Source organism: Rattus rattus, chromosome 3 (genome assembly GCF_011064425.1).
Source record: "Rattus rattus isolate New Zealand chromosome 3, Rrattus_CSIRO_v1, whole genome shotgun sequence".
NCBI classification, from domain to species: domain Eukaryota; kingdom Metazoa; phylum Chordata; class Mammalia; order Rodentia; family Muridae; genus Rattus; species Rattus rattus.
Window position 1 is genome coordinate 168,838,189 of NC_046156.1, and position 26,104 is coordinate 168,864,292.

The 26,104-nt window shown below is 44.1% G+C and overlaps 1 protein-coding gene across 1 annotated transcript in view; it reads right to left on the reverse strand.

The window, feature by feature from the left end:
- Mtmr12 (myotubularin related protein 12) overlaps positions 1-26,104 on the reverse strand; it is a 70,230-nt gene that overhangs the window by 19,612 nt on the left and 24,514 nt on the right. The window contains exons 3-8 of the mRNA XM_032898763.1: positions 23,242-23,387; positions 22,248-22,320; positions 20,244-20,374; positions 18,774-18,864; positions 10,096-10,225; positions 838-913 (exon numbers count right to left, since the gene is read on the reverse strand). Coding sequence (XP_032754654.1) covers positions 838-913; positions 10,096-10,225; positions 18,774-18,864; positions 20,244-20,374; positions 22,248-22,320; positions 23,242-23,387 — 647 coding nt within the window. The remainder of the gene's footprint in view (positions 1-837; positions 914-10,095; positions 10,226-18,773; positions 18,865-20,243; positions 20,375-22,247; positions 22,321-23,241; positions 23,388-26,104) is intronic.

The following is a 26,104-nucleotide window of genomic DNA, read 5'->3' on the forward strand; positions in this document are numbered from 1 at the left end:
ATGTGATCCAGCAATATCCCAAAGAACATTTTTTTAAAAAAAATTCTCCAATTTAACCATGTCTAGTTGGAGATCAGATAGAACTCACATAGAAATCTGCATCTCTGGCTTCCTCTAAAAAAATCTGGCCATCTGGCAGCATTCAGTCAACAGTGCTACAGGCTGGTGCTGAAGAGCTGGCCTTCTGCAGGGCCATATTCACTCCCTGCCCGGCCTCCCCTCTGTAGGCCCTGGGAATGGGATGGTGTTTCACCATCTCGGCTCACATTCAGGATTCTTCTGGCAAAGCAGCCTTGTGTAGTACACAGCAGGTGCTTATGATTCTGATTCCTTACTAAATCCCCAGAGGCTTGGCAACTCTGTCAACACTTAGAAGTCGGGTGCCATCTGGTCAGTGACATTAAAGACAGCTCCCATCCCTCCTATTCTGTCTGTGCTTCATGCTGTCTTCTAGGAGAAGCCTCAGCTACGCCCAGACCAAGATTAACAGAGCTGGCCAAAAAGAATCTTACATTCCACTACAAGTAGTGTGTCAGCTCAGAAGCAAAATGATTTAAGTGTTAAAGCAGGCCTGTTAACCTAGTAAAGTGTCTCAATGTCTCTGTAAAATTTCAAGAGCATTTGTGATGACTTGAGACTTGCTCCAGGGAGCCTCGTGTTTAGGAGGCTGCTTAGGGGCCCCCGTGGTATCTTTGGATTACTCCTACACTGCAGACAAACGGGAGCACTAAGCAAGGGCTAGGCAGGATCACTGCTAGGATGGGCTGAGAGCTGCTGACTTCTCCTCTGCCTCTGCGTGTGCACGTGCCTGCCTGTGTGTGTTCCAGGTGTACTTACTGGTATGCCACGGCCCTGAAAACGCTTCACATCGTCTTCGAGAAGGGGAGTGGGGACAACAAAGTATGCCGGCAACCTAGAAGCAAGAGATAGATAGTGTCAGCTTTCAGACAGATACTTAATTCACAAAATAGGTAAACACTCACACTGAGGAGGAAACAAGGTGTTACACCAAGGACCGTGCTTCCCTTGAGACCCAGCTCAGGTGAACTGCTATTCTTGGGCCGCTGACAAGCACTGTGATCAGATAGGTTAGGAATCTGGATTCCAGCCCTAGCCCTGTCTATGATCTTCACAACCCTGCCTCTGCTGGCAAGGGAGGTAAGTTGATCTGCCCTCCTGGGCCACTGTCCTCTTTTACAAAATGAGGAAGATGGGGACCTGGGGACAGCTCTACAACAGAGCCCCTGCCTAGCATGTACAAGGCCCTAGATTTGATCTTTAGCACTGAAAAGGGGGGGAGACTGGAAAATGAGATATCTAAAAATCTATGTCATCCAAATTCTCATCAAAGAGTAAGAGCACAAACATCTGTGTTGCTTATAATTACACTAAACAAATATGAGACATGGTAACCGTGACTGCTACCCATCTTATCACACACTCTGAAACAGGCATGACGGCTTGACTTTAATCCCAGCTCTTGGTAGGCAAGATCTCTGTGAGTTCAGGGCCAACCTGGTCTACATAGTGATTTCCAAGACAGACAGGGTTACACAGAAAAACCCTGTATCAAAAAACAACACAAAAACAAAACAACAAAAGGAGAAAGACCCAGTCTCAAAAAAAAGTTCTGCCAACAACTGACGTTTGTGAGTGCTCCTCTGTGGCAGACACTTCCCCAATCCATCACGTGAATGACTCAACCCAACACCACTGTCAGGTATGTAGTACGATTATCCCCATTTACAGATAAAGAAAGTGGGAGACTAAGACACCACACTGACTGAGGCTCTTCCTGGGTTACACTGTTGAAATGCAAACTTCTTTTTTTTTTTTTTTTGGAGTTGCACTGTCTTTATTGTAAACTTGCATAGTACATTGATTGTGTACGCTTTTAAGTAGAGCAGGGCGGCCCCTACGGAACCACCCTCTTGTGTGGGGCATTTAAGGCTGGTTTACTCTGAGTAGGGAGCCGGGACCAGAGTGCTGCCTGGGAATTAAAAAGAACCGTTATCTGATCAAGCAGAAGTCAGGGAGCTGAGGGATTTGAGTCCATCTGAGAATATTGAAAGGAGAGCTAACTGGGCTCAAAGGAAGCATAGGAAGAGGGTAGAGGGACTCGCTGATGTCAGGAGACAGGAATCAGGAGCAGAAATGCAAACTTCTTTGAAAAGTCATTTGATGATGTTTTGCTGGGTCAAATTCATGAAGGAATGTTTTCTTGAAGCAAGAAAACACTGAAGAGAGGATATTCTGCTAAAGCAAACACGTGAAAGGACACATGAAGGATTCTTTGCTAACAACATGTATTGGTCCTCCTTACATTGCGTAGTTGAGCTCAATTTGTGGGGACTCTGAAGATGGGCTGATTGGTTGCACGTGCTGAGGCAAGACACGTAAAAGACACGTGATGTTTGGAGGGTAAAAATGGGACTCCAAGGAGTGATGGAGTCAGAGCTTGGCTTGCTGTACCAACACTGTGGGTCTCACATCTTCACTGATCTTCACTTCCCTGGCATCCCTCCAGGTCTCTCCTGCAGACTGGCTGAGGCCTGGTTGTCTCTGCTAGGTCGTGTCACCACTGTTGCTAGCCTGACTCTACAGAACTGGACTCCATGCAGTGTTTGTGAGTTGATCAAGCTGCTGCCGCCTGCTAACCTGTGAACTGCCAATTTCCAGACAACACAGACAGGATTTGCTCTAAAGAATCTTTCTAAACAGGTCCTCACCCCCCTTCCCTCATCCTTTCTTTTCCACTACCTCTGATGGGTAGTAGGCTACAAGGGAGGTTAAAGTGTTTAACAACCATCATTAAAAATAAGGTTTGAAAAATTTAAGTTACACATTGTAATACTGTTATCTACAGGAGAAACATCATCTTTACAAGAATAAGCCTGCTAAACAGAAGAACATGAGAAAGCTAGATTTTTCAAAGTTCCAGGGATCAAGAATACATGAGCACACTGGCTCCTGGTCATAAATAAAGCCTCCTGAGACAGAAGACACCTGTTGGCTTTGTTGTAATGGAAAGTAATCAGATGGTGTTTGCATATACACTGCATGTTTGACTCTACTTGGTCAAGCAGAGTCACAGATAAGATTAACTTCAAAATGAATTTCTATGTGTATGAATGTGTACCTGAGAGCGTGTCTGTGCACCATGTCCATGCAAGTGACCTCAAAAACCAGAAGAGGATTCCCTGTAAGTAGAGGTACAGACACAGTCTACAGTAGAGTTGTGAGCTACCATGTGGTGCTGACAACCAAACTCCAGTCCTCTATAAGAGCAGGAAGTAGTCTTATCCACGATCCATCCCCTAGGCCCATGGAAAGATGGATCTCTAAAGTTAGAGATGAGAACACAATGACTGAGCCATTCATCAAGTCACAGAAGGTGGACCTAAGTGTGAAGTACCACTAGGGGGTGTGGTCAAACTCCACTGTGGGAAACAATTAGCAAAGAGCTTGATTTCTTCAAGAAAAAGATGATGGTGGGGGAGTCTAACACTTAAGAAATCCATCAAGAGGGTTGGGGATTTAGCTCAGTGGTAGAGCGCTTGCCTAGGAAGCGCAAGGCCCTGGGTTCGGTTCCCAGCTCCAAAAAAAAAAACCAAAAAAAAAAAAAAAATCCATCAAGAAATGCAAAAAATGACAAAAAGGCTACTCAATCTTTATTAACAATAACTTAAAAAAAAATCTTATAAAAGCCAGTTAAGAATCAGTGCACTTGAATGATCCTAGCAGTTGAGTGGCCATACTGGGATACAGGGTAAAACCCTGTCTCAACACAGACACAGACACAGACACACACAGACACACACACACAGACACACAGACACACACAGACACACACACACACACACACACACACACACACACACACACACAACACACACACACACACACACAAAACTTCCTTCCATCCCCAAGCCAAATCAAATCCTGGAGAAATTTGAAATACTAATCAGATATCAAAGAAAACAGTGTGAAAGGGCATAACAAAGGCCTGTGGTGCCAGGGAGTAGAGGTAGAAAGATCTCTGTGAGGTCAACCTGGTCCTCATAGAAAAAGTATGATAATGTTTTCATGCTGTGCTTATTAAAGACAATCCCAGTCCTTTGTTCTTTGTAATATATACTAAACATAAATGAAATAGACTTTGATTGTTATTTTGTCGTCCCTCGCCCCCGTCCATTCCCCCAGCTGAGGACCCGAACCCAGGGCCTTGCTCTTGCTAGGCAAGCATTCTACCACTGAGCTAAATCCCCAACCCCAAAATGGACTTTGAAATTCATTTCCAAACAATGCAAAGGGGAAACAAGTGGGTAGATGTACAGAGAACACAGGGTTAGCTATGAATTAATCATTGTTATACCTGAGTAAATGGATAAAAGGAGGTTTGACCTGAAAGAACAAAACCACATGATCATTTCATTAGATGCTGAGAAAGCATTTGACAAAATTCAACACCCTTCATGATAAAAGTCCTGGAAAGAATAGGAATTCAAGGCCCATACCTAAACATAGTAAAAATATATACAGCAAACCAGTGGCTAACATTAAACTAAATGGAGAGAAACTTGAAGCAATCCCACTAAAATCAGGGACTAGACAAGGCTGCCCTCTCTCCCTACTTATTCAATATAGTTCTTGAAGTTCTAGCCAGAGCAATCAGACAACAAAAGGAGGTCAATGGGATATAGATCGGAAAAGAAGAAGTCAAAATATCACTATTTGCAGATGATATGATAGTATATTTAAGTGATCCCAAAAGTTCCACCAGAGAACTACTAAAGCTGATAAACAACTTCAGCAAAGTGGCTGGGTATAAAATTAACTCAAATAAATCAGTGGCCTTCCTCTACAGAAAAAAGAAACAAGATGAGAAAGAAATTAGGAAAACCACACCATTCATAATAGCCCCAAATAACATAAAATACCTCTGTGTGACTTTAACCAAGCAAGTAAAAGATCTGTACAATAAGAACTTCAAGACACTGAAGAAAGAAATTGAAGAAGACCTCAGAAGGTGGAAAGATCTCCCATGCTCATGGATTGGCAGGATTAATATAGTAAAAATGGCCATTTTACCAAAAAGCGATCTACAGATTCAATGCAATCCCCATCAAAATACCAATCCAATTCTTCAAAGAGTTAGACAGAACAATTTGCAAATTCATCTGGAATAACAAAAAACCCAGGATAGCTAAAACTATCCTCAACAATAAAAAAGGACTTCAGGGGAATCACTATCCCTGAACTCAAGCAGTATTACAGAGCAATAGTGATAAAAACTGCATGGTATTGGTACAGAGACAGACAGATAGACCAATGGAACAGAATTGAAGACCCAGAAATGAACCCACACACCTATGGTCACTTGATTTTTGACAAAGGAGCCAAATCCATCCAATGGAAAAAAGATAGCATTTTCAGCAAATGGTGCTGGTTCAACTGGAGGTCAACATGTAGAAGAATGCAGATCGATCCATGCTTATCACCCTGTACAAAGCTTAAGTCCAAGTGGATCAAGGACCTCCACATCAAACCAGACACACTCAAACTAATAGAAGAAAAACTAGGGAAGCATCTGGAACACATGGGCACTGGAAAAAATTTCCTGAACAAAACACCAATGGCTTATGCTCTAAGATCAAGAATCGACAAATGGGATCTCATAAAACTGCAAAGCTTCTGTAAGGCAAAGGACACTGTGGTTAGGACAAAAACGGCAACCAACAGATTGGGAAAAGATCTTTACCAATCCTACAACAGATAGAGGCCTTATATCCAAAATATACAAAGAACTCAAAAAGTTAGACCGCGGGGAGACAAATAACCCTATTAAAAATGGGGTTCAGAGCTAAACAAAGAATTCACAGCTGAGGAATGCCGAATGGCTGAGAAACACCTAAAGAAATGTTCAACATCTTTAGTCATCAGGAAATGCAAATCAAAACAACCTGAGATTTCACCTCACACCAGTGAGAATGGCTAAGATCAAAAACTCAGGTGACAGCAAATGCTGGCGAGGATGTGGAGAAAGAGGAACACTCCTCCATTGTTGGTGGGATTGCAGACTGGTACAACCATTCTGGAAATCAGTCTGGAGGTTCCTCAGAAAATTGGACATTGAACTGCCTGAGGATCCAGCTATATACCTCTCTTGGGCATATACCCAAAAGATGCCCCAACATATAAAAAAGACACATGTCCCACTATGTTCATAGCAGCCTTATTTATAATAGCCAGAAGCTGGAAAGAACCCAGATGCCCTTCAACAGAGGAATGGATACAGAAAATGTGGTACATCTACACAATGGAATATTACTCAGCTATCAAAAACAACGACTTTATGAAATTTGTAGGCAAATGGTTGGAACTGGAAAATATCATCCTGAGTGAGCTAACCCAATCACAGAAAGACATACATGGTATGCACTCATTGATAAGTGGCTATTAGCCCAAATGCCTGAATTACCCTAGATGCCTAGAACAAATGAAACTCAAGACGGATGATCAAAATGTGAATGCTTCACTCCTTCTTTAAAAGGGGAACAAGAATACCCTTGGCAGGGAAGAGAGAGGCAAAGATTAAAACAGAGACTGAAGGAACACCCATTCAGAGCCTGCCCCACATGTGGCCCATATATATACAGCCACCCAATTAGACAAGATGGATGAAGCAAAGAAGTGCAGAAGTGTAGATCGCCTCCTGAGAGACACAGCCAGAATACAGCAAATACAGAGGCTAATGTCAGCAGCAAACCACTGAACTGAGAATAGGACCCCGTCAAGGAATCAGAGAAAGAACTGAAGAGCTTGAAGGGCTCTGAGACCCCATATGTACAACAATGCCAACCAACCAGAGCTTCCAGGGACTAAGCCACTACCTAAAGACTATACATGGACTGACCCTGGACTCTGACCTCATAGGTAGCAATGAATATCCTAGTAAGAGCACCAGTGGAAGGGGAAGCCCTGGGTCCTGCTAAGACTGAACCCCAGTGAACTAGACTGTTGGGGGAGGGCGGCAATGGGGAGGGGTGGGGAGGGAACACCCCATAAGGAAGGGGAGGGGAGGGGATGTTTGCCCGAAACCGAAAGGGAATAACACTCAAAATGTATATAAGAAATATTCAAGTTAATAAAAAAAAAAAAAAACATAAAAAAAAGGAGGTTTGACATACATTCTTTTTCTATAATGCTTCAAAATTCATATTAAAGAAACCTTGAGCATAATTTTAACGATTCATTTTTCTATGTGTATGTGCTGGTGGTCTGTGTGATTATATGCCACATGTGTTTGGGGGCTAGTGGCCAGAGCATAAGGCAGTTGGATTCCTGGGGCTGGGGCAATAGGCAACTATTAGAGTAGCCAGACACAGGCATAGGATACTAAATTGGGGTCCTCTAGAAGAGCAGGAAGTGCTCATAGCCCCTGTATGAGAGTTGTAAAAGGACAAAGATCCTATGAGACGCTGACGTATGCCCAGGCTTGTGAAGCACTGCTCACAGGTAAGGCCCCCAAGTCACTTACACAGCCCTATCATCATCTTGACTTCTGAAACTCTGACATGCTAATACTTTCTTACACATTTGCCTGAGTACAGAGACAGTAAGCTAACCTTTCTTTAGGGAGTCACTAAAGTAAAAACATTTCAATAGATCAATGGCTTTTAAACTCAAGATGCCCATTAAAAGCACAGGGAAGGATTAGAAAATTACCAAAATCCAGCCTTGGTCCCGTGATTCCAAATCAGAAGCTCAAAGCTATCCAGGAAAGCAGAGGGATTAAGCTGCTGCTCTGGAATGCCCTGCTATGAGGGTACCTGCCCAGTGACACCTGCGTTCCGACAAGCTGTGAGGACTGAGATATCTGAATGTGGGAAACACGGACTGAACAGTACTGTCCACACAGGCCACCATTCTAATTCCACCTGAGAAGTGCTCAGCTCCCTCTTTAATGCACATACTGTACTACTGCAGTGGGCCCCTGGTCCTGGAAAGGTTTGTATGCCTTCCCTGTCTAGTAAGATTGAATATTCTACAATGTTACCGCCCTAGTTAATTTCACCCTATACAAAGGTTGACACAAAAACATTTAAAAGGTCAGACAGGGGCTGGAGAGATGGCTCAGTGGTTAAGAGCACTGACTGCTCTTCCAGGGGTCCTGAGTTCAATTCCCAGCAACCACATGGTGACTCACAACCATCTGTAATGGGATCTGATGCCCTCTTCTGGTGTGTCTGAAGACAGCCACAGTGTACTCTAATATAATAAATAAATCTTTTAAAAAAAAAAAAAGGTCAGATGGAATGTCTGGCAGGCTAGGAGATTTTGGCCTCTGTCCATGAGCACTGAGCACCACACCAGGCACAGGATGGAGGGTGTGCTCCCCTGTCCCTTAGCTCTGGTAGATCCCAGGCAGTCTTCGGAGACTATGAGCAATTAGCTCTCCCTCTTCAAAACAGTCACCTGAGGCCCCAGGAGAGTTCTGAGTGAAGAGCTTTTCTCTGGGCAGCTACTTTATGGAAGCTGGGCAATCCACTCAGGCACAGCATAGTCTGGGAAGGGTAGCCCAGGGCAGAGCTACATCATGCTGTGTCTGCACTGTTCATGGGTCTCTCTGTAAAGCACACACCCCACAAGGCTATAAACCTTCTTGTTTCTCATCAAAGTACAAAGAAGTCAAGATTTAGGAGTGAATTAAAAAGAGAAACAATAGGCCATGGCACCAGTCAGATCTGATGATGCTTCAGCTTCTCCTTCTGATCCAGACCAACTGGGGGAGGGGCCATCCTGTTCCTGTTTCAGGTTGGTTGAGATCAGAACTGATATGCTGAAGAAACCAGAGATACTCAAATATAAAAAGTGCTATAAACCTACAGTATTTTATGAGGCTGTCAGCACAGTGCTAGGAAGCTATGTTCCCAAATGATAAGATTCAAGTTTCTAAAAAGAGATCAGCAGAGTCACCCTTTAAAAATGTAGGCCAGATCACTCCCTGCCTCAGCTCAAACTCCCCCTTCATTGTTCTCAGAATCAAAAAGAATAAATCCTTCAGGAAGCATCCGACCATCCCTTTTCCTCACCCTTTCCTCCCCTTTCTCTGGCTTGCTACTCCCCAACCCATTGGCCCCTGGATGTAGGGCACACAACCTTGCCCTGGCTGTTCTGCCTACCAGGCTTCCCTGCCTCCCCTTCTCTCAACTCTGACAAAGGGAACTTACCCATGGCTGTCCTGGAACTTGCTATATAGACTAGGCTCACTTCAAACTCCGAGATCCACCCAAATGCTGGGATTAAAAGCATGTGTCGGGTTGGGGATTTAGCTCAGTGGTAGAGCACTTGCCCAGCAAGCGCAAGGCCCTGGGTTCGGTCCCCAGCTCCGAAAAAAAGAAAAAAGAAAAAAAGAAAAAAAAAAAGCATGTGTCACTAAGCCCAGCTGGGTGTGTTATTCTTGCAAAGGACCAGAGTTCAATTCACAGCACCCACTTTATAGCCCACTCACAGATGCCTCCAAGTCCAGCACATGGGGTCTGTGATGACTCATCGTGGTTGTCAACTTGACTGTATCTGAAATCAACTAAGCTCTGGGCACTCCTGTGAGGAATGTTCTTAATCACATCTGAAGTAGGAAGTCACGCTAAATGTGGGTGGCACCTTCTGGCAGCAGCCTGGACACAAGGACAAGGAAGAAGAAAATTGCTTTTTTGCCTTCTTGTCCTCACTTCTGCTGACAAGATCATCTATCTGTTGCTGTGGTATTCCTCTGCCATCAGAACCAACTTCTTCAAGATTTCAACATAGCAGAAGGTCAGCAATCCAAGAATCCTCCACCCTTCAGTTCCAGACTGGGGCTGCTGAGACAGCCAGCCTTGAGGACTAAGCAGCTGCCGGTGTGAGGCAGCCCACACCCTGAAGGAAAACCTAATAAATCATCTCTCTGTGTGTGGGTGAGTACACATCCCCATCCTCTCAGACTTGCTTCTTAGGAGAACCCTAATATAAGATCTGAGGCCTTCTTCTGGCCTCCAAGGGCACCCACAGACACATACACACTAATGGGGAGAGCCAACGTGAAGAGCTTACCTGTCACAGACTCTGTAGCCTTCATTCACACTCACTGTTTTGTACTTCACACTCCCCTTGGTCCGCTCCAGCTCCCAGCACCAGTCTTTGGGTGTGTCAAACATTACGGTACAGTTCCTGGGATCAGCAGCTAAGAGAACAAAGCGAGCACAGCAATAACGTCTCTGCATGACTGTTCATGTGGTGATGCTGGTATCTGTTCATGTGAGCGCACGAGCTCTGAACCCAACTTATTACACTAAGTCTTTCTTTAATCAAAGAATAAATTCACAGCTTAACTGTTCTACTTTCTGTCACTCATCCAAAATTACAATGGGAACTTTATTCAAATGTTTATTACGTTTATGTATTTTGTATGGGGGGGATGCATGCCTGTCTTAGTACATATTTGTTGATCAAAGGACAACTCGGCAGGAGTCAGTTCTCTGGGTGCTGGGGATTAAACTTAGATTAACCTTGAGTGTGAAGGTTCAATTCTACCTACTAAGCCATCCCACTGGTCCATGCTGTCTCTGTGCATTTTAAGGAGAGGGTTGCTTTGTTCTTCATTTTTTCATCGTGTATTTCGTGTGTTTGTGTGCGCCTGTCTCTTTATGCTCAGAATGTGTGGGAACCTATGGGATCCAGGATATGGTACTAGACCCCTGGAGCTGGAGTTACAGGCAGCTGCAAGCTGCCCACTACGGGTGCTGGGAACTGAGCTTGGGTCCTTGGGAAAAGCAACAAGTGCTCTTAACTGCTAAGCCATCCCTCCAGCCCGAGAATTTCTAGCTCCATTCTCAGTCATCTGTCCATGAAATAATTTACATAAAACGCAAACCCTGTGAAAGACTGAAAGATGGGTTTGGCAAAAAGGCTAAGGAATGAAGTATTCTTAGCCCTGCCACATGTGTATAACCCGGCTGTCTGATGAGAACAGCATGCCAGACTCTGGAACATCAGTCCTCCATCAGTTTGGGGTGCAAGGGGGCTGTGCAGGATGGCACTTGATTCCTGCAGGCTGTAAATGGCTCAGTCACAGTGAAGACAGTGGCCAACAGCCAAGGCCTGCATCCTGGCAGCAGGCACGTTGGCTAGTAAATCAGCACCATTAGAACAAAGTGTCCACAAGCACTGCCTCGAGCTCAGCAGAAATAGCGGTGGCCTTCCTCCAGGCCATCCCTGATTGCTGGAAGGATCATGCATTGAAAAACCCAAACTTCCTGGAAAAAAGGCAAGTTCTTGCTAAAACCATCCCAGCTGCTTCTGTTAAGTAAAACAAAATTACAGTAAAAGTAGCTAAAACAATGACAATAATCAATGTTTACATATGTTGAATATTCCTAATCTAAAAATATGAAAAGAAAATCTGAAACTTAACTGCCAATGTGATATCACCATAGTCAAGACACAGGCACAGTAAAATATTGTATAAGTGGGATAGAAGGATGGCTCAGTGGTTAGAGTACTGGCTATTCCACTAGACTAGCTGGGTGCAATTTCTAGTAACAAATGGCAGCGCCTACATAACTCCGGTCTCAGGGGATCCAATGTCCTCTTCTGGCCACAGAATGTGGAACACATACTCATTTAAGCAAAACAGTTACACACAAAAACAAATAAAGCTAAAAGGACATTATACAAGACAGGAACAGTACTTATACCTATAATATGGACATTCAGAAGGCTAAAGTAGACTCTCAAGTTTGAGGGCAGCCTGAGCTACATATTAGAACCCTGCCTCAAAACCACCACAGACAAACTGATAACTCTATCTGTCCACCCTAAAAATACTAAGTAAAGAAAAAAAAGCTTGGTTGGTAATGTGTTTGCCTTTCAAGCAAAAAGGCATAGGTTTGGTACAGGCAGGTGTCTGTATTCTCAGCAGTAAGGAGGCAGACAGAGGATCTGGTATAAAACAATCACATTAACAAAACCTATACTCAAAAACTAATAATATTTACTAGCCTGAGCTCCAAGAAAGGTGAAAAGGAAGGTCAGAGGAGGGTGGAATTAGGATAAAGGTTTTATATATTCTGGGTATCTGGTACAAAACCAGACAGACAAACCCAAAAACAAACACCAGAGGGCCATGAAACTGCCAAAGTCTGGAAGGTAGAATTAAGCACTGACCATGTGTTAGCAAGCCCAGAAACTGTCCTGGCAAGGACCAGACCAGTTTGAGGCCAGCCTGTTTTACACAGCAAGTTCCTGGCCAGCCAGGGTGACATAGTGAGACCCCATTTTTAACAACAACAAAAAAGCTTTAATTAGGATATATGGAAGAAGTAGAATTCATAAAACTGAAATATTGACTGATTTTTCTATATTAAGCTGAGAGATGATTGATTATGTCAATACCACCAAAGCTGTATAATAGCACCTGGGCCAAAATCAAAATAAAAAGGCAGAATTTCTAAGACTAGAGAGGATTATTTTTCAAGTATGAGCCCTATAGATTGTTTATATAAACTGTTATATGCAGTGACAATTTTGGAATTTTGATTTCTTAAAAATAAAACAACAACAACACAGAAATGTAAGAATGTGTTTTCATTTTAATTCCAAGTATGGGGACATGGAACCGCTTTGGACTGTTCACAGCAGATGACTATGATTTGCCCTGAGCTCTAGCAGAGGTGTGGCTTTGCCAACTGGAGATAATTTCTGTGGTTGTGTGACCTTTGGAACTCTGGTCATTTTTCAGAGGATGTATTGCTAGAGCCCTAAAAGATGGGCTGGCAGTTGTTGGTCATTCAGAGGAGTTAGATACAGTTTGTTAGTATTCGTGCTTAAAGAAGAAATAAAAAGAAAGAAAAGAGATTCAGGATTTTTTTCTCTCTCCTCTTTATCCTTTCTCTCCTATCTAGTGATAGGGGTGAAAATGGAAGGTAGAGAATAAGGACCGAAACAAGAAGAAGCCACAAAGTAGCAAAGACCAGCTACAGTAGTAATCGACAAAAAGGCCAAGCTATGCTCCCATACTGTCACAACATTGTAGCTACAATGTAAAGATCTGTCTGTAACAAAGATGAACTTCAGGGACAAATTTCCTGTTTGGCTTAGAAATATAATGTGAACTGTAATCCTCATGCATGGCTCTATGAATGATAGGTACCTTTTCTTCTTTGAAACAGTCTCTGTATGTAGCCCTGGCTGGCCAAAATCCTGGTTCCTAAGTCAGGCTGGCACTGAACTCTTAGAGATCCACCTGACTGCGGCTCCAAGCACTGGGTACAAATGTGCACCACCACGCCCAGATAACAGGCACTTCTATTCTCACTTAATGATTTCATCCTATATGCCATGAATTTAATGCTTAATAATCTTCACAAGAGAGGCATTAACACTCCTATTTTTAAAATGAGAAAACAAACATACGAGGCATTTAGAACTCTAAATAGACACCACTGAGGAAGAACTTTTCTATGATAATTATAATCAAGATGTCAGAAATGCAAAACAGAAGCTAGGAAGATGGCTCAATGGGTAAAGTGCTTTTTGTATAAGTATGAGGACAAGAATTCGGATCTCTAGCACCTACTTAAAAGCTGGATTGGGTACAGTGACCCAAACCTTAAATCCAAATAGAGGCAGGAAGATTTCTGTGAATTTGAGGCTGGCCTGTCTCCATAGCAAGCTCGAGGACAGCAAAGACTACATAGAGACCCTGTCTCAAAAACAAACAAGAAAAGCTAGGCACAGCAGCACGTATCTGGAAGCTGAGCACAGCAGCACACAGCTGAACCCCACACTAAGAAAAAAGGTGAGCAAACACAAGCTAACCCTGAAGCTCACTGGGCAGTAGGCTCAGTCAGTAAGCTCTAGGTTCAGTGAAAAACCCTGTCTCAAAGAATAAAGTGGAGAGGAACTGTGAAAGATACCCAGGATCAACCTCTGGCCTGAACATGCATGTACATACATACGCACCTACATGAGCATGAACATACAATACATCCCCACACAAAATCCACATAACAATAACCAACAAGAACAGAAACAACAAAAAAAACCTCAGCTAAGTATAATGGCTCAGACACATAATCTTAACTTTTGAGAGGTTAAAGCAGGTCCACCCACACAGTTTGTTATAGGCCAGGCTACAGTAAGACCGTGTCTCAAAAATTTATACAGACAAAGAATAAAACATTATTCAAAGATCTGACAGGAAAAGGCCAGTTCACACATAAAGACCAGCAATGAAAATAACATCAGCAACCCTAATCTGCAGGAAAGCATGGAATAATAAACTTCAAATCCTGACAGTAAATAATTACTAACCTAAATTGCTATAAACAGCAAAGCTATCTTGTAGAATTGACAGAGAATTAAGGATACTTCAAGACAAGAACAAACTAAAGCAATTTATGACCATAGTCAACATGAAGTCAACATCATAACTACATAAAAAGAATAAATTTCCTGATAGCAACACATGACAAAGAAGAACTAGGGAGGAATTCATCATATCCAACACACTAAACTAGCAGAGTCCTAATGTCCTAGCAGAGACAGCAAACAGTCATTCACCCAACCAGAAAAACAACCAATAAAACTACTCTCATTCAACTTACCAAAAAATAAAATAAAAATAAAATGTGCCAACAAGCTGAATATATTTAAAAACCAACTCCAGGGGCTGAAGAGATGGCTTCAAAATTAAAAGCAAGTACTGCTCTTCCAAAGGACCCACATTTGGTTCCCATAGCCCATGCTGGATGACTCACAATCACCTGTAACTGGCTGCAGAGACCCGACACCCCTGGTCTCCTCGGGCAACACTCTCGAAGAAGCACATTAACATAATTTTAACTAATGAAAACTAACAGATTCAACCTCCTACCATCTCCAGGAAACAATGCACTGGCACAGACTGAAAATTAGTTGATGGAAGTCAGTCTATCAACAAATGCAAGCCCAGAATAAGCAGGGTAACTCTTCTGTTATCTGAAGAATACTTTAAACCAAGAACACAGGAGGAAGACTACTATGTAATAATCAAGGAAACAAGACATAAAAAGTAGTAAACATCCAGGTGTCAAATGCAAGGGTTCCCAAGTTCATAAAGCAATCACTAATGGGACATAAAGGTCTGATAGGTCCTGATAAAACAGGGTTACGGGGTTGGGGATTTAGCTCAGTGGTAGAGCGCTTGCCTAGGGAAGCGCAAGGCCCTGGGTTCGGGTCCCCAGCCCGAGAAAAAAAAAAAAAAAAAAAAAAACAGGGTTACTTCAATAACTCCATCTCATCTCTGGATCAGTCATAAAGTAAAACAGAATGAGGAAACCCCAGAGCTAAACCACACCACAGACCAGATGGATCTAACGTAGAGCTACAGAGTATTCTACTTAATAAAAACAGAATATAACTTATTCTTCTCAGCAGCCCTTGGAGCTTCCTCCCAAACAGATCATATACACTCTAGGCTGAAAAGCAAGTCTTAGCAAATACAGAAGAATTGAAATTATTTCTTGGAACTCATAGATCAAGGTGAATAAAACTAGAAATCAATCTAACTACAAATACTTAGGGACTGAATCATATACTCTTGAATGGCCAGTGGGAAGGATTCAGAGGAAAACAGAAACAAACGCTGAGGATGGACACAATCAGTAAAGTGTCTTCCTTACAAGCAAGAAAGACCTGAGTATGAGCCCCACAGCATACATTAAAAAAAAAAAAAAAGAAAGAAAGAAGGCTGGACGGGTCATGCTCACCTTTAGTCTCAACACTCAGGAGGCAGAGGTGATCTACATGAATTCAAGGCCAACCTAGTCTACAAATTGAGGTCCAGACCAGGCATCATGGCATGGTATGCACTTGTTTTTTTTTTTTTTTCTTTTTCTTTTTCTTTTTTTCGGAGCTGGGGACCGAACCCAGGGCCTTGCGCTTGCTAGGCAAGCGCTCTACCACTGAGCTAAATCCCCAACCCCATGGTATGCACTTGTAATCCTAGCATCAGCAAGGCTGGAAGGCAGACTTACAGGCCACCTAGTCTAGCTTGCTTGATGAGTTCCAGGACACCTAGAACTCAACACCCTGTCTAAAAAACAGCAAAGTAAGAAAAAGGGACAAAATGTGGAGAGTGCTTGAGGAATGACACCAAAATCTTTATTCCTTCATCTAAATCATCCATAAATCCTATGGTGTGACATTCTCTTGGAAACATGCATATCTCTTACCAGGCATACTCCTTGTCAGGACATGGCTCACTCCCTCAAATGGCTGTCTCTGCTAATGAAGGAGGACTTACTTGGCAGAATACATCAGTCTTTATACTTCCTTTTGTCTTTACATCCCTGAGTGCAAAGACTTAGTCCTGCTCACTCCTACCCTCCACAGGATCAGGCCCACAGTAAGCACTCAATAGACATTTACTAAATCAGTGGTTGGTTGGTATAGTCCGAAAGCTTTCTATGTATGTGCTCTTAAACAAGCCAACCAGGGGGTTGGGGATTTAGCTCAGTGGTAGAGCGCTTGCCTAGCAGCGCAAGGCCCTGGGTTCGGTCCCCAGCTCGAAAAAAAAAAAAAAAAAAAAAAAAAAAAAAAAAAAACAAGCCAACCAGATGTCTCTGACATGGGAGCCAGATCACTAAGCACCCACTTCCTCTAGAATCTTAAATAAAGCATCCTCTAGAATACTCTTGAATCTTAAATAAACCCAAGTATATTTCTTGAGTATATAAACTCAAGAAAAAAGAACCCAGAGACAAATAGGGTTATTTTAAATCCACCCCCTCCCCTTAAATGTATGAGTACACTGTTGATGACACACCAGAAGAGAGATGGTTTGTGAACATCATGTGGGTGCTGGGAATTGAACTCAGGACCTCTGGAAGAGCAGCCAGTCCTCTTAACTGCTGAGCCATCTCTCCAGCCCAATTTTTGTTTTTTGTTTTTTTGTTTGTTTGTTTGTTTTTATTAGTTTCGAATTTTCAGTATAATACTGATTTTACTTTGTTTTTTGTTTTTTTTTTTTTTTTTTTTTTTTTTTTTTTGGTTCTTTTTTTCGGAGCTGGGGATCGAACCCAGGGCCTTGTGCTTCCTAGGCAAGCGCTCTACCGCTGAGCTAAATCCCCAACCCCCTGATTTTACTTTTTTTTTTTATTTCAGAAAAAGGAAAATTCATCTGTGTGTGTGTGTGTGTGTGTGTGTGTGTGTGTGTGTGTGTGTGTGTTTCACCTATACATGCACATATGGATGCCAGATGTCGAAACCAGGGGTCTTCCTCTACCGCTCATCTTTGACAGGGTCCCTTATTAAATCTAGACCTTGCTCTGAGTGAGATTGGCTGGCCAGAAAGTTCCACAATCTACCTTTTTCTGCCACTGGTGCCACAGTTAGAAACACACCACTGCACCTGTCTTTTACATGGATGCCAGGGGTTCCACACTCAAGTCTTTGTGCCTGCACAGTGAGCACACTGAGCCGCCTCTCTAGCCCCTAATTTTACTTTTCATAAGAAGTAACCATTGGGCTGGAGAGATGGCTCAGCGGTTAAGAGCACTGACTGCTCTTCCAGAGGTCCTGAGTTCAATTCCCAGCAACCACATGGTGGCTCACAACCATCTGTAATGGGATCTGATGCCCTCTTCTGGTGTGTCTGAAGACAGCTACAGTGTACTCAAAATAAATAAATAAAAAAATAAATAAATAAATAAATAACCAACCAACCAACCACAAAACAATTCACTGCAACATGAAAGTAAACAGACCTAAAAGGTACCTTAAAGCAAAGATCACAGGAAAAAAAGTAAGAAACCTGTAAATGAGGCATGCATTGGATGCTTGAGCCCCAGTTCATGCTGTCATTTAGGGAGTGTGCTAGATAGTTTTATGTCAGTTTGACACAAGCTAAAGCCATCTGAAAGGAGAGACCCTCAACTGAGAAAATGCCTCTTTAAGACTAGGCTGTAGGCAAACCTATAAGGCATTTTCTTAATTAGCGATCAATGGTGGAGGGCCCAGCCCTTGTGGGTGTGTCATCCCTGGGCTGAGCGGGCTGAGCAGGCTGAGCAAGCCATGAGAATCAAGTCAGTAAGCAGTACTCCTCCATGGCCTCTGCATCAGCTCCTGCCTCCAGGATACACCTGTTTGAGTTTCTGTCCTGACTTCCTTCAATGGTGTACTACAATGTGGAAGTGTAAGCCAAAACCAAACACCTTTCCTCCCAGCCTGCTTTGGTCATGGCGTTCGTCACAGCAATAATCAGCCTAACTAAGACAGGAAAGATGCAGACACTTTGGGAGATCGGGCATCCCTGGAGGAAGCAAGTCACAGAAACCTCTGAAGGGAGCAGGTCTTTGAAGGCTATGTCTGCTTTCTACTCCCTTCTTTTGCTATTCCATGTCCTTCACCTCGATGTGAACAATCTCCCCTTCCACGAGAACATGGGCCAAGAAACCATGGAGTGAACCCTTTCAAATGGAGAGAACCAAAATAAATCTTTCTCCTCTTTCCTGACAAATATTTGATCACAGTGATACAAACTAACAGTGAAGGCTTCCCTTCCTAATTACAGGTGAGAGTAGAAAGGAACTTTGTGGGAGTGGGGAGACTTGCCAGGAATGCCAGTATTCAGGAGACCAAGATAGGAAGTTCCTGAGTTTGAGGTCAGCTTGGGCTATAGGAAGAGACAAAAGCAAAAGCAAACAGAAAGGCTCCCAACTACTCCGCAGTGATAGCTCAGAAAGACTTACCTGTGCCATGCACAGCAGCTGCGTAGGAAAACAGAAACAGTCTTTTCAGCAGTTTGGGACTCTGGGTATGATGGATTATGCCACTGACAATCTAAAGAGGAAAGGACCAATGGACACAGTTATGCTTCTGATAGACCAATGCTAAGAAAGGCAGGAGCCAACTAAGCTTTGTTCTCTATCACCAACAGGGCTCTGAGGACACCACAATCTTTGCTGAAACTGGAGTGAGCTCTTGGAATAGTGCCAGTACAAACAAAACATTATTTTGTCATGCTTGCTAAGAGTTCTTAATTTCTAGGGAAAATTTAAAACACAGTCTAATTTCCCAAAAACCAAGAGTTAAAAATCTCGACTGCCCTATTAGGTCAGGTCCAAATATTCAACATGTCTAAGATTCACAACTGATATCAGACAATAAGCAAGACATTAGCTGAATCACTTGTGGGTCCTCGAGACGATGAAAGGAGAGGGACTAGGGTTGTAGCTCAGTTAGTAGTATGCTTGCCTAGCATGCACAAAGCCCTAGTAGCACATGCCTATAGTCCAGGCTCAGGAGGTAGAGGGAAGAGGATCAAAGTTTCAAGGTCATTCCCACCTACAGAGAAAGGCCAGCCTGGGATACACAAGACCTTGTCTAGAAAGGAAAAAGAAATCTGTCTACTGTGCTTTCTGACTGTTTATTGTGTTAATCAAAAGTATGTTTGGATAAAAGACAAAAATAACTGTTCAGAAGGAAATGCTTTGTTTCTTGGGGAATTCTTCTGTATCTACAGCTTTCTTTGCCTGCTCAGAATACATACTACAATCCCGTTCCCTACTCTAACCGAACTACCGTACTAGCTGAAAGAGAGTCAAGGGCATTACCCATGGCGCGCACAATTCACTGCAGATAGGACAGTTTAGACAAACTGGCTTCTTGTCGGCTTTCCCTAATGTGAGCACTAGAAGAGGGGCAAGACCTTCACTGTCTTGTCAAGAAAAACCTAAGAAATCATAATGAACTGCAGTCATTTCCTGACTGCAACTTGCTGTGACCATCAGGAAATGATGCTATCTTTAGGAGTGCATCAGGGGACCTGACTTTGCTCATGTGACCAGTTCTTAGGTCCACGCACAACTGCTACCGTGCAGAGGCAGGCACACCGATTCTTAGGAGCTGGAAGGCAGCGCTCTGCTTACATTTAATAATGTGTCAGGATGAGGGCCAGCCTTAGCACTCTCCAGCGGACCCTTACCTAATCATCACTTCCCACCCCAGAGTGCTTCTGGCCAGCACTACGAACTGAAGGACTCAAAGAAGAACAGCCATGCTTGCTACAACTATTGCCCACACTAACCCAATGAGATTACAGCGGATTTCAACTTCACAAAGTGAAAGGCTCCCTTCCAGCTTCAGGCAATAGAAACCAAGCCTCCAGTCCCTGGGGGAAGCCTGACAGGAAAAACCTAAAAACACATGCAGCTAGTTACCCTTTTGACTTCCTCCTCCTTTGTGTACCTCAGACAGAAGTGGAGCACCCGCAGGTCTTTGCAATGGATAACAAGCTTCTCGGGGTATTTCTTCAGTTGTCCAAACAGAGGTTTTTTTTTCTCATCAAACACTACAATCAATGTGGAATCCATGAGTAGAAATGAATGTTACATGGCAAAGAACAGGAAGACTGTCAGCGTCTAGGATACATCCCTCTCAGCAGCATTGGTTTTGGTTTTTTGTTTTCTTTCTTGCAGGTTTCTTGTTGGTTGGTTGGCTGGCTGGTTTTTTACAAGACAGGGTTTCCTTGTGTAATCCTGGCTGTACTGAAACTCAATCAGGCTGGCCTCAAACTCTGAGATCTACCTGCCTCTGCCTCCAAAGTGCTAGCTGTGTCTGGCTTCTAGCAGGATTCTTTTTATCTCTAGAGTACACCTAAGACCAGACTCCAACAGCCTGAGAAAGCTCATCTCTGAGGAGACTGAAAAATGGCTCAGCAACTATGGGCACTTTCCGCTCGTTCAGAAGAGCTGAGTTCGAGTCCCAACATCCATTATCTATGTCAAGAAGTTCATAACTACCTGTAGCTCCAGTTCCAGGGATTGGAGTTCTTGTGTTCTCTCCTCCCCCACCCCCAAAATCTCCCTCTCCCCCCCACCTCTCTCTCTCTCACACACACACATACACACACACACACACACACACACACACATAAACCTTGAGTCTGGGAAGATAGCTAGCTCAGCAGTTGAGAGCAACTGTTGCTCTTCCAGAAGACAGGTTTTGTTTCTAGAACCCACATGAAGGGAGGCTCACACACCATCTACAACTCCAGTTCTAGAAGATCCAGCATGCACTTCAGGCATTAGCCATGCATGTGGTGCATTTATATATAGCAAACATTCAAATACACAAATTTTCAAAATAAATATTTAAAAAGGGAAAAACTGCAAAACTGCAAAAGCTGAGGTCATAAAAGATGGGGGGCGTGCTGGAATACATTTTCATACTACTCGACTCCTACATTTATGGCTAGAGCCTCTCTTGACATCTCCCTCCCTGCTTCAGCTCCTACTAGTGTTGAGAATACCATATTCTGTGAATACTAAATCCTGTTGCAACCCTGGTTGAAAAACATCTAAAATGTCCTGAACCCCAAAAATGGAGAACAGAAAACAGAGTGAGGCTTGGAAGGACAGTCTTAAGTCTGCAGAAAGGACAGCCTAATGTTATATAATCAAGCATGGGGGATGGGGAAAGTGTGAGGCAAGGTTTCCATCCTGGAACTCACTCTATAGACCAGGCTAGATTCAAAGTCAGAGATCCACCTGCCTGCCTCTCACGAATGTAGGTGTGCAGTACCATGCCTGGCCGGCTCAAGCTTTTCTTTCTCTTCTAAGGACACTGCCATATAAGAATATCCCCATTACCTGCATATAATGACCTCGGCTCATCAACATCTAACACAGAAACGATTTCTAGAACAAACAGACCTCAGGTGTAAGGTGGCTGTCATCTAAAACTCAGCACTCGGGAGGAAGAGCCAGAGGCGAGAGGCTAAGGCTGGCAGGCTCCATAGCAGGCTCCATTAAAGCAAACAACAGTATCTCAAAAAAAGGTGAGTTGGCAAGACGGCTCAGTGAGTACAGGGCTTGCCACTAAGCCTGTGACGTGAGTGATCCTCAGGACCCACAAGATGGACCCAAACAGCTCCTCCTGCAGGTTGTCCTCTGGCCTACACACACACACACACACACACACACACACACACACACACACACACACACCATCTCTCAAGAGAAAAAAAGAATGCAACAGCAAGACGAGGGTCGGAGGCCGGTGTGCTCATGTTTAACCAAGAACCCAAGCACAAGTACATCATGCTGCACTTACTACTCACAAGGCTGGGTCACACAAAGTCACTTACGTAACAGTTTAACAGACTGTAAATATCATCATTATGGCTATACATTCTGGGGCAGGCAAAGGAAGAAGACACTCACCTCCATAAATCTGATCCACACAGTGGAGTGGAATGTCATTTACTCCTATGATCTTATTCTTAAAATGAGTTTCCTAAAAAGGGGAAAAAAAAAAATCAAAAGGAAACAAGGGTGACTCTTTTCAATCACGGTTCTCCCCTGGACACTGAGCAACTGAGGCAGCCATCCACATCTCCCAAAGGCAGGGATGCTGCAGTACCAGTCACTTCAACCCAGGAAGAACATGCCAGTTCTGGGCTGCACCCAGGAGACCCACTGTGCCCCCAAATCAAGTGAGGACACAACAGTATTTCCACACACAAATGCACACAGGTGTGCACAGCTTTGGGAATGCTATGGGAAGCGCTAGGAGGGCCATGCACTTGGGCAAAACTGCCTTTGCTCAGGACTAGGAGCCAAGCTCTGCAACAGACGGCAGTGCAGGAGGCCAGCCTCAGCAGCAGCAATACTGCTCCATACAAAGCAAAGGGGTCCAGGGCAGCTGACACACGGGGTCAGTCTGGCAGGGCCCTGGTAGGGTTTCCACTGGGAGGCAGAGCTGCTCCTCACCTACGGCTCACTCCTAAGTAGACACAAGTCTCACAATGACCCTGCAACTAGGTTCAGCTCAAACAGAAACAACCCAATCTCAAAGGCTGAGCTCTCGATCAGTTTCACTACAATCTTCAGTTCCTGAATCTGTGAAAGCACTCAGCAGAGAGGAAACATGAAGGACTGTGTGTGAGGTTATTCCAACAAGTAACTCATGATGTGCTGGGTGCAGAAGAAATCAGGAAAAAGTTGATGGTGTCAGCTTATAAGCACAAAAGCAAGGGTGTCATGAAGTACAGATGGCAATTTTTGGTGGTCCTCCAGGTGGAAGGAGCCCCTGAAGGGCAAGAGCAGACCACTAATAGGAGACATGTGTCTTTGTTGGAGGAGGGAGAAGCTGCAGGGAAAGCAATGGAGCCGTCTGCTCTTTCCCTACCTCTGAGCAGGTGCAGCTCATACATACCGCCCCATTATCCACGGCTGAGCCTTCATCCCCCAGGAAGGAGATTCTGAAGTCGGTGCAGACGAGCCTTCCACAGATACCAAGCTGACAAGAGTCCTCCTGCACATACTTCAGGACCGTGCTGGCTTCACAGAGCAGTTGTTCACCTGGTGAAAGCAAAGCGAGCTCTCAGAAATGCACAGGATGTGAGCACTAAGCTTTTTCCTTCTGCTGTTTACATAGGGACAACACACAATACACCTCAGCCTTGACAGCAGCTCTCTCCAGAGACACAGGAGCTGCAAACTGAGGAGGGAGCAGGGAGAGTCAGCGAATGGCTCAGGAATGTCAAAGCGGAACTCCTCTGACCTGTCATCCTGATAATGAGCGTTCCCACCCAGCTGACACTCGTCTCAAGCCTCTTCTCTCCCCTTTGTCTGCAGCCTGGGTCTCACTCTTACACAGATGGCTTGGAGTTCACTATGTAGCCTGGGCTGGTCTTCTGGCTCTGTAATCCTCCCAAGTGCTGCCCCCAGCTCGCAGCTCCCGTCTCTTCATTACCCAGCAGGCGTCTCACAGCAGTGACACTGTGAGTGAAGCAAAGGTCAGCAGTTGGCCAGCTCAGCCTGGATTCCAACTCTGCCCCTTTCCCTGTGTAAGCCTTAACACCCATGTCTTATCCAGGCCCCATGTTGGAGGAGGAGAGGGAAGAGCAGCCATTGGGGTGGGGTGGGGATTGTCTCACAGCACTCCCTCTCCAGGGGCCACCTCCCGTGTTCCATCTGCAGGCACCCAGCCCACATGAACACAGACTCCACAGCCAAAGCACACTAGGGCTGAGAGCTAGGGAAGCAGAGAAATTCTCCACGGTTTGGGGAAGGACAGGAAAGAAGGATATCCAGGAAATGGAAAGCAAACTTTACAACAAAAACAAAGAAATTGTCTTGTCACCCAGGAAACAACCATCTTCCCCACAGGGTCTCCCTCTGGTCTTCTTCACCTTTGAATTCACTTGTTGGCTAAAAATTCATTTAATCTAGCTTCCAAAATGAAGGTGAAGACTGAGCCTTCAGGCACTCAGACTCTCTTTCCTCTTTCCATTGAAGCAGGAAGTATAGGAGCTGAAGCACTACGGAAACACCTGAAGATGGCTGTCATTCGGTCAGCCTCCAGAGAGACCACAGTGTTTGAAGAAAACAATCAAGTTGGGGCCTGTTTGGGGTTTAAAACAGTCCCAGAAAAAGTACCTTAGCTACGGTCAAGGTGAAAAATCAGTGGATAAGGTTTCTTGTACTTCAACTCTCCAAGACCAGCAGTGCCTCATCCTATAGTCATGCACTGGGACAGGAAACCAGTGGGCAGCGGCTACCACAGCACATCTGCTGAGCCCTTCTGCAACATGGCATGCAGTGCTGTCTGACCACCTTGTCCAGCCCAGACACCGACAGCAGATGGGCTCTGGAAAGGCTCTTTCTTAAGGCTAAGGGACGGGGAAGTTACCCGTCAACTCAGAGTTGTACTTACAAAAGGCTGCCAGGTGCTGTAAGGTGGGAAATATACTTAACCTCAAGTTAAACACAGAGGCTAATTTCGGAATCTGTAACTCCAAGGAGGGGAAAAACCAATCATAGGACGGATGAATAAAAGTTCAGGCCATCATTAAAGAAAAAGGTCTTTGAAATTTTAAACCATTATTTACATGTCTAAAATAAAAGTCAGGCATCCTTGTTACAGAAAAATATATATTACAAGAAACACAAAAACACGGGCTGGAGAGATGGCTCAGCGGTTAAGAGCACTGACTGCTCTTCCAGAGGTCCTGAGTTCAAATCCCAGCAACCACATGGTGGCTCACAACCATCTATAATGAGACCTGATGCCCTCTTCTGGCTCGTCTGAAGACAGCTACAGTGTTCTCATCTATAATAAATAAATAAATCTTTAAAAAAACCATACAAACACAAAAACAGCACGCACCCCCAGTATTCTGGAGACAGAAGCAGAAGGGCCATGAATCCCAAGTCAGCCTGCGCTATTTGAAACCTAGTTTCAAAAGAAATGATTTTGGGGGAGGGGGGTGGAGAGATGGCTCAGAGGTTAAGAGCACTGATAGCTCTTCCAGAGGTTGTGAGTTCAAATCCCAGCAACCACATGGTGGCTCACAACCATCTGTAATACACATTAGATAAATAAAAATTAAAAAAAAAAAAAAAGAAATGATTTTTGGACTGGGGAAAAAAAATGAGAGAAAGGAGTATACCAGGGGCAAGACTTTCCACATAAGAGGGAGATAAGCCACCAAGAGGTCTCTGTTCTTGAACTCAGAAGTGATTAAAATTTAATATGAACATTAGCCACTCTCCTGTGTCTCAAAAACAGTCAACCAACCCAGGCTCCTTCATAATGAATGACTTCAGAGCAAAGCCCCAGTGCCCCAGCATCTCTGGTACCTGTGCTGAAATCCACCAGCAGATACACAGGTGAGCCCCTCACCCCACCCCCACCCCTACCCCAGTGCTGGGAGGCCCAGCCAGCTGTGGCATCTGTCTGAGAGCAACTATGGACAGAGGCAGCAAGAAAGCATGCCGACTGTGGGGTTCTTCCAGGGAGTCAGATGGTCTAGACTGGAGAACAGAAAAGATAGATGACACCAAGCAGGACACCCTCAAAAAGGCCTCATTGCATTGTGAAAGGAGTGAGAATTTCCCATTATCTCCATCAGGTTGGAGAAAAGGGAAACAAGGAAAATTCTTTCCAAATGTTGTAACGCCCAGAGCCAGGTGGGTAGTCACAAAAGACCTTGATATCTTTGTTATGATACATCATTACTGTTATGTGCTAGAGGATGAAAACAAAGGAGTTTATATATAGCAACACCAGGGAT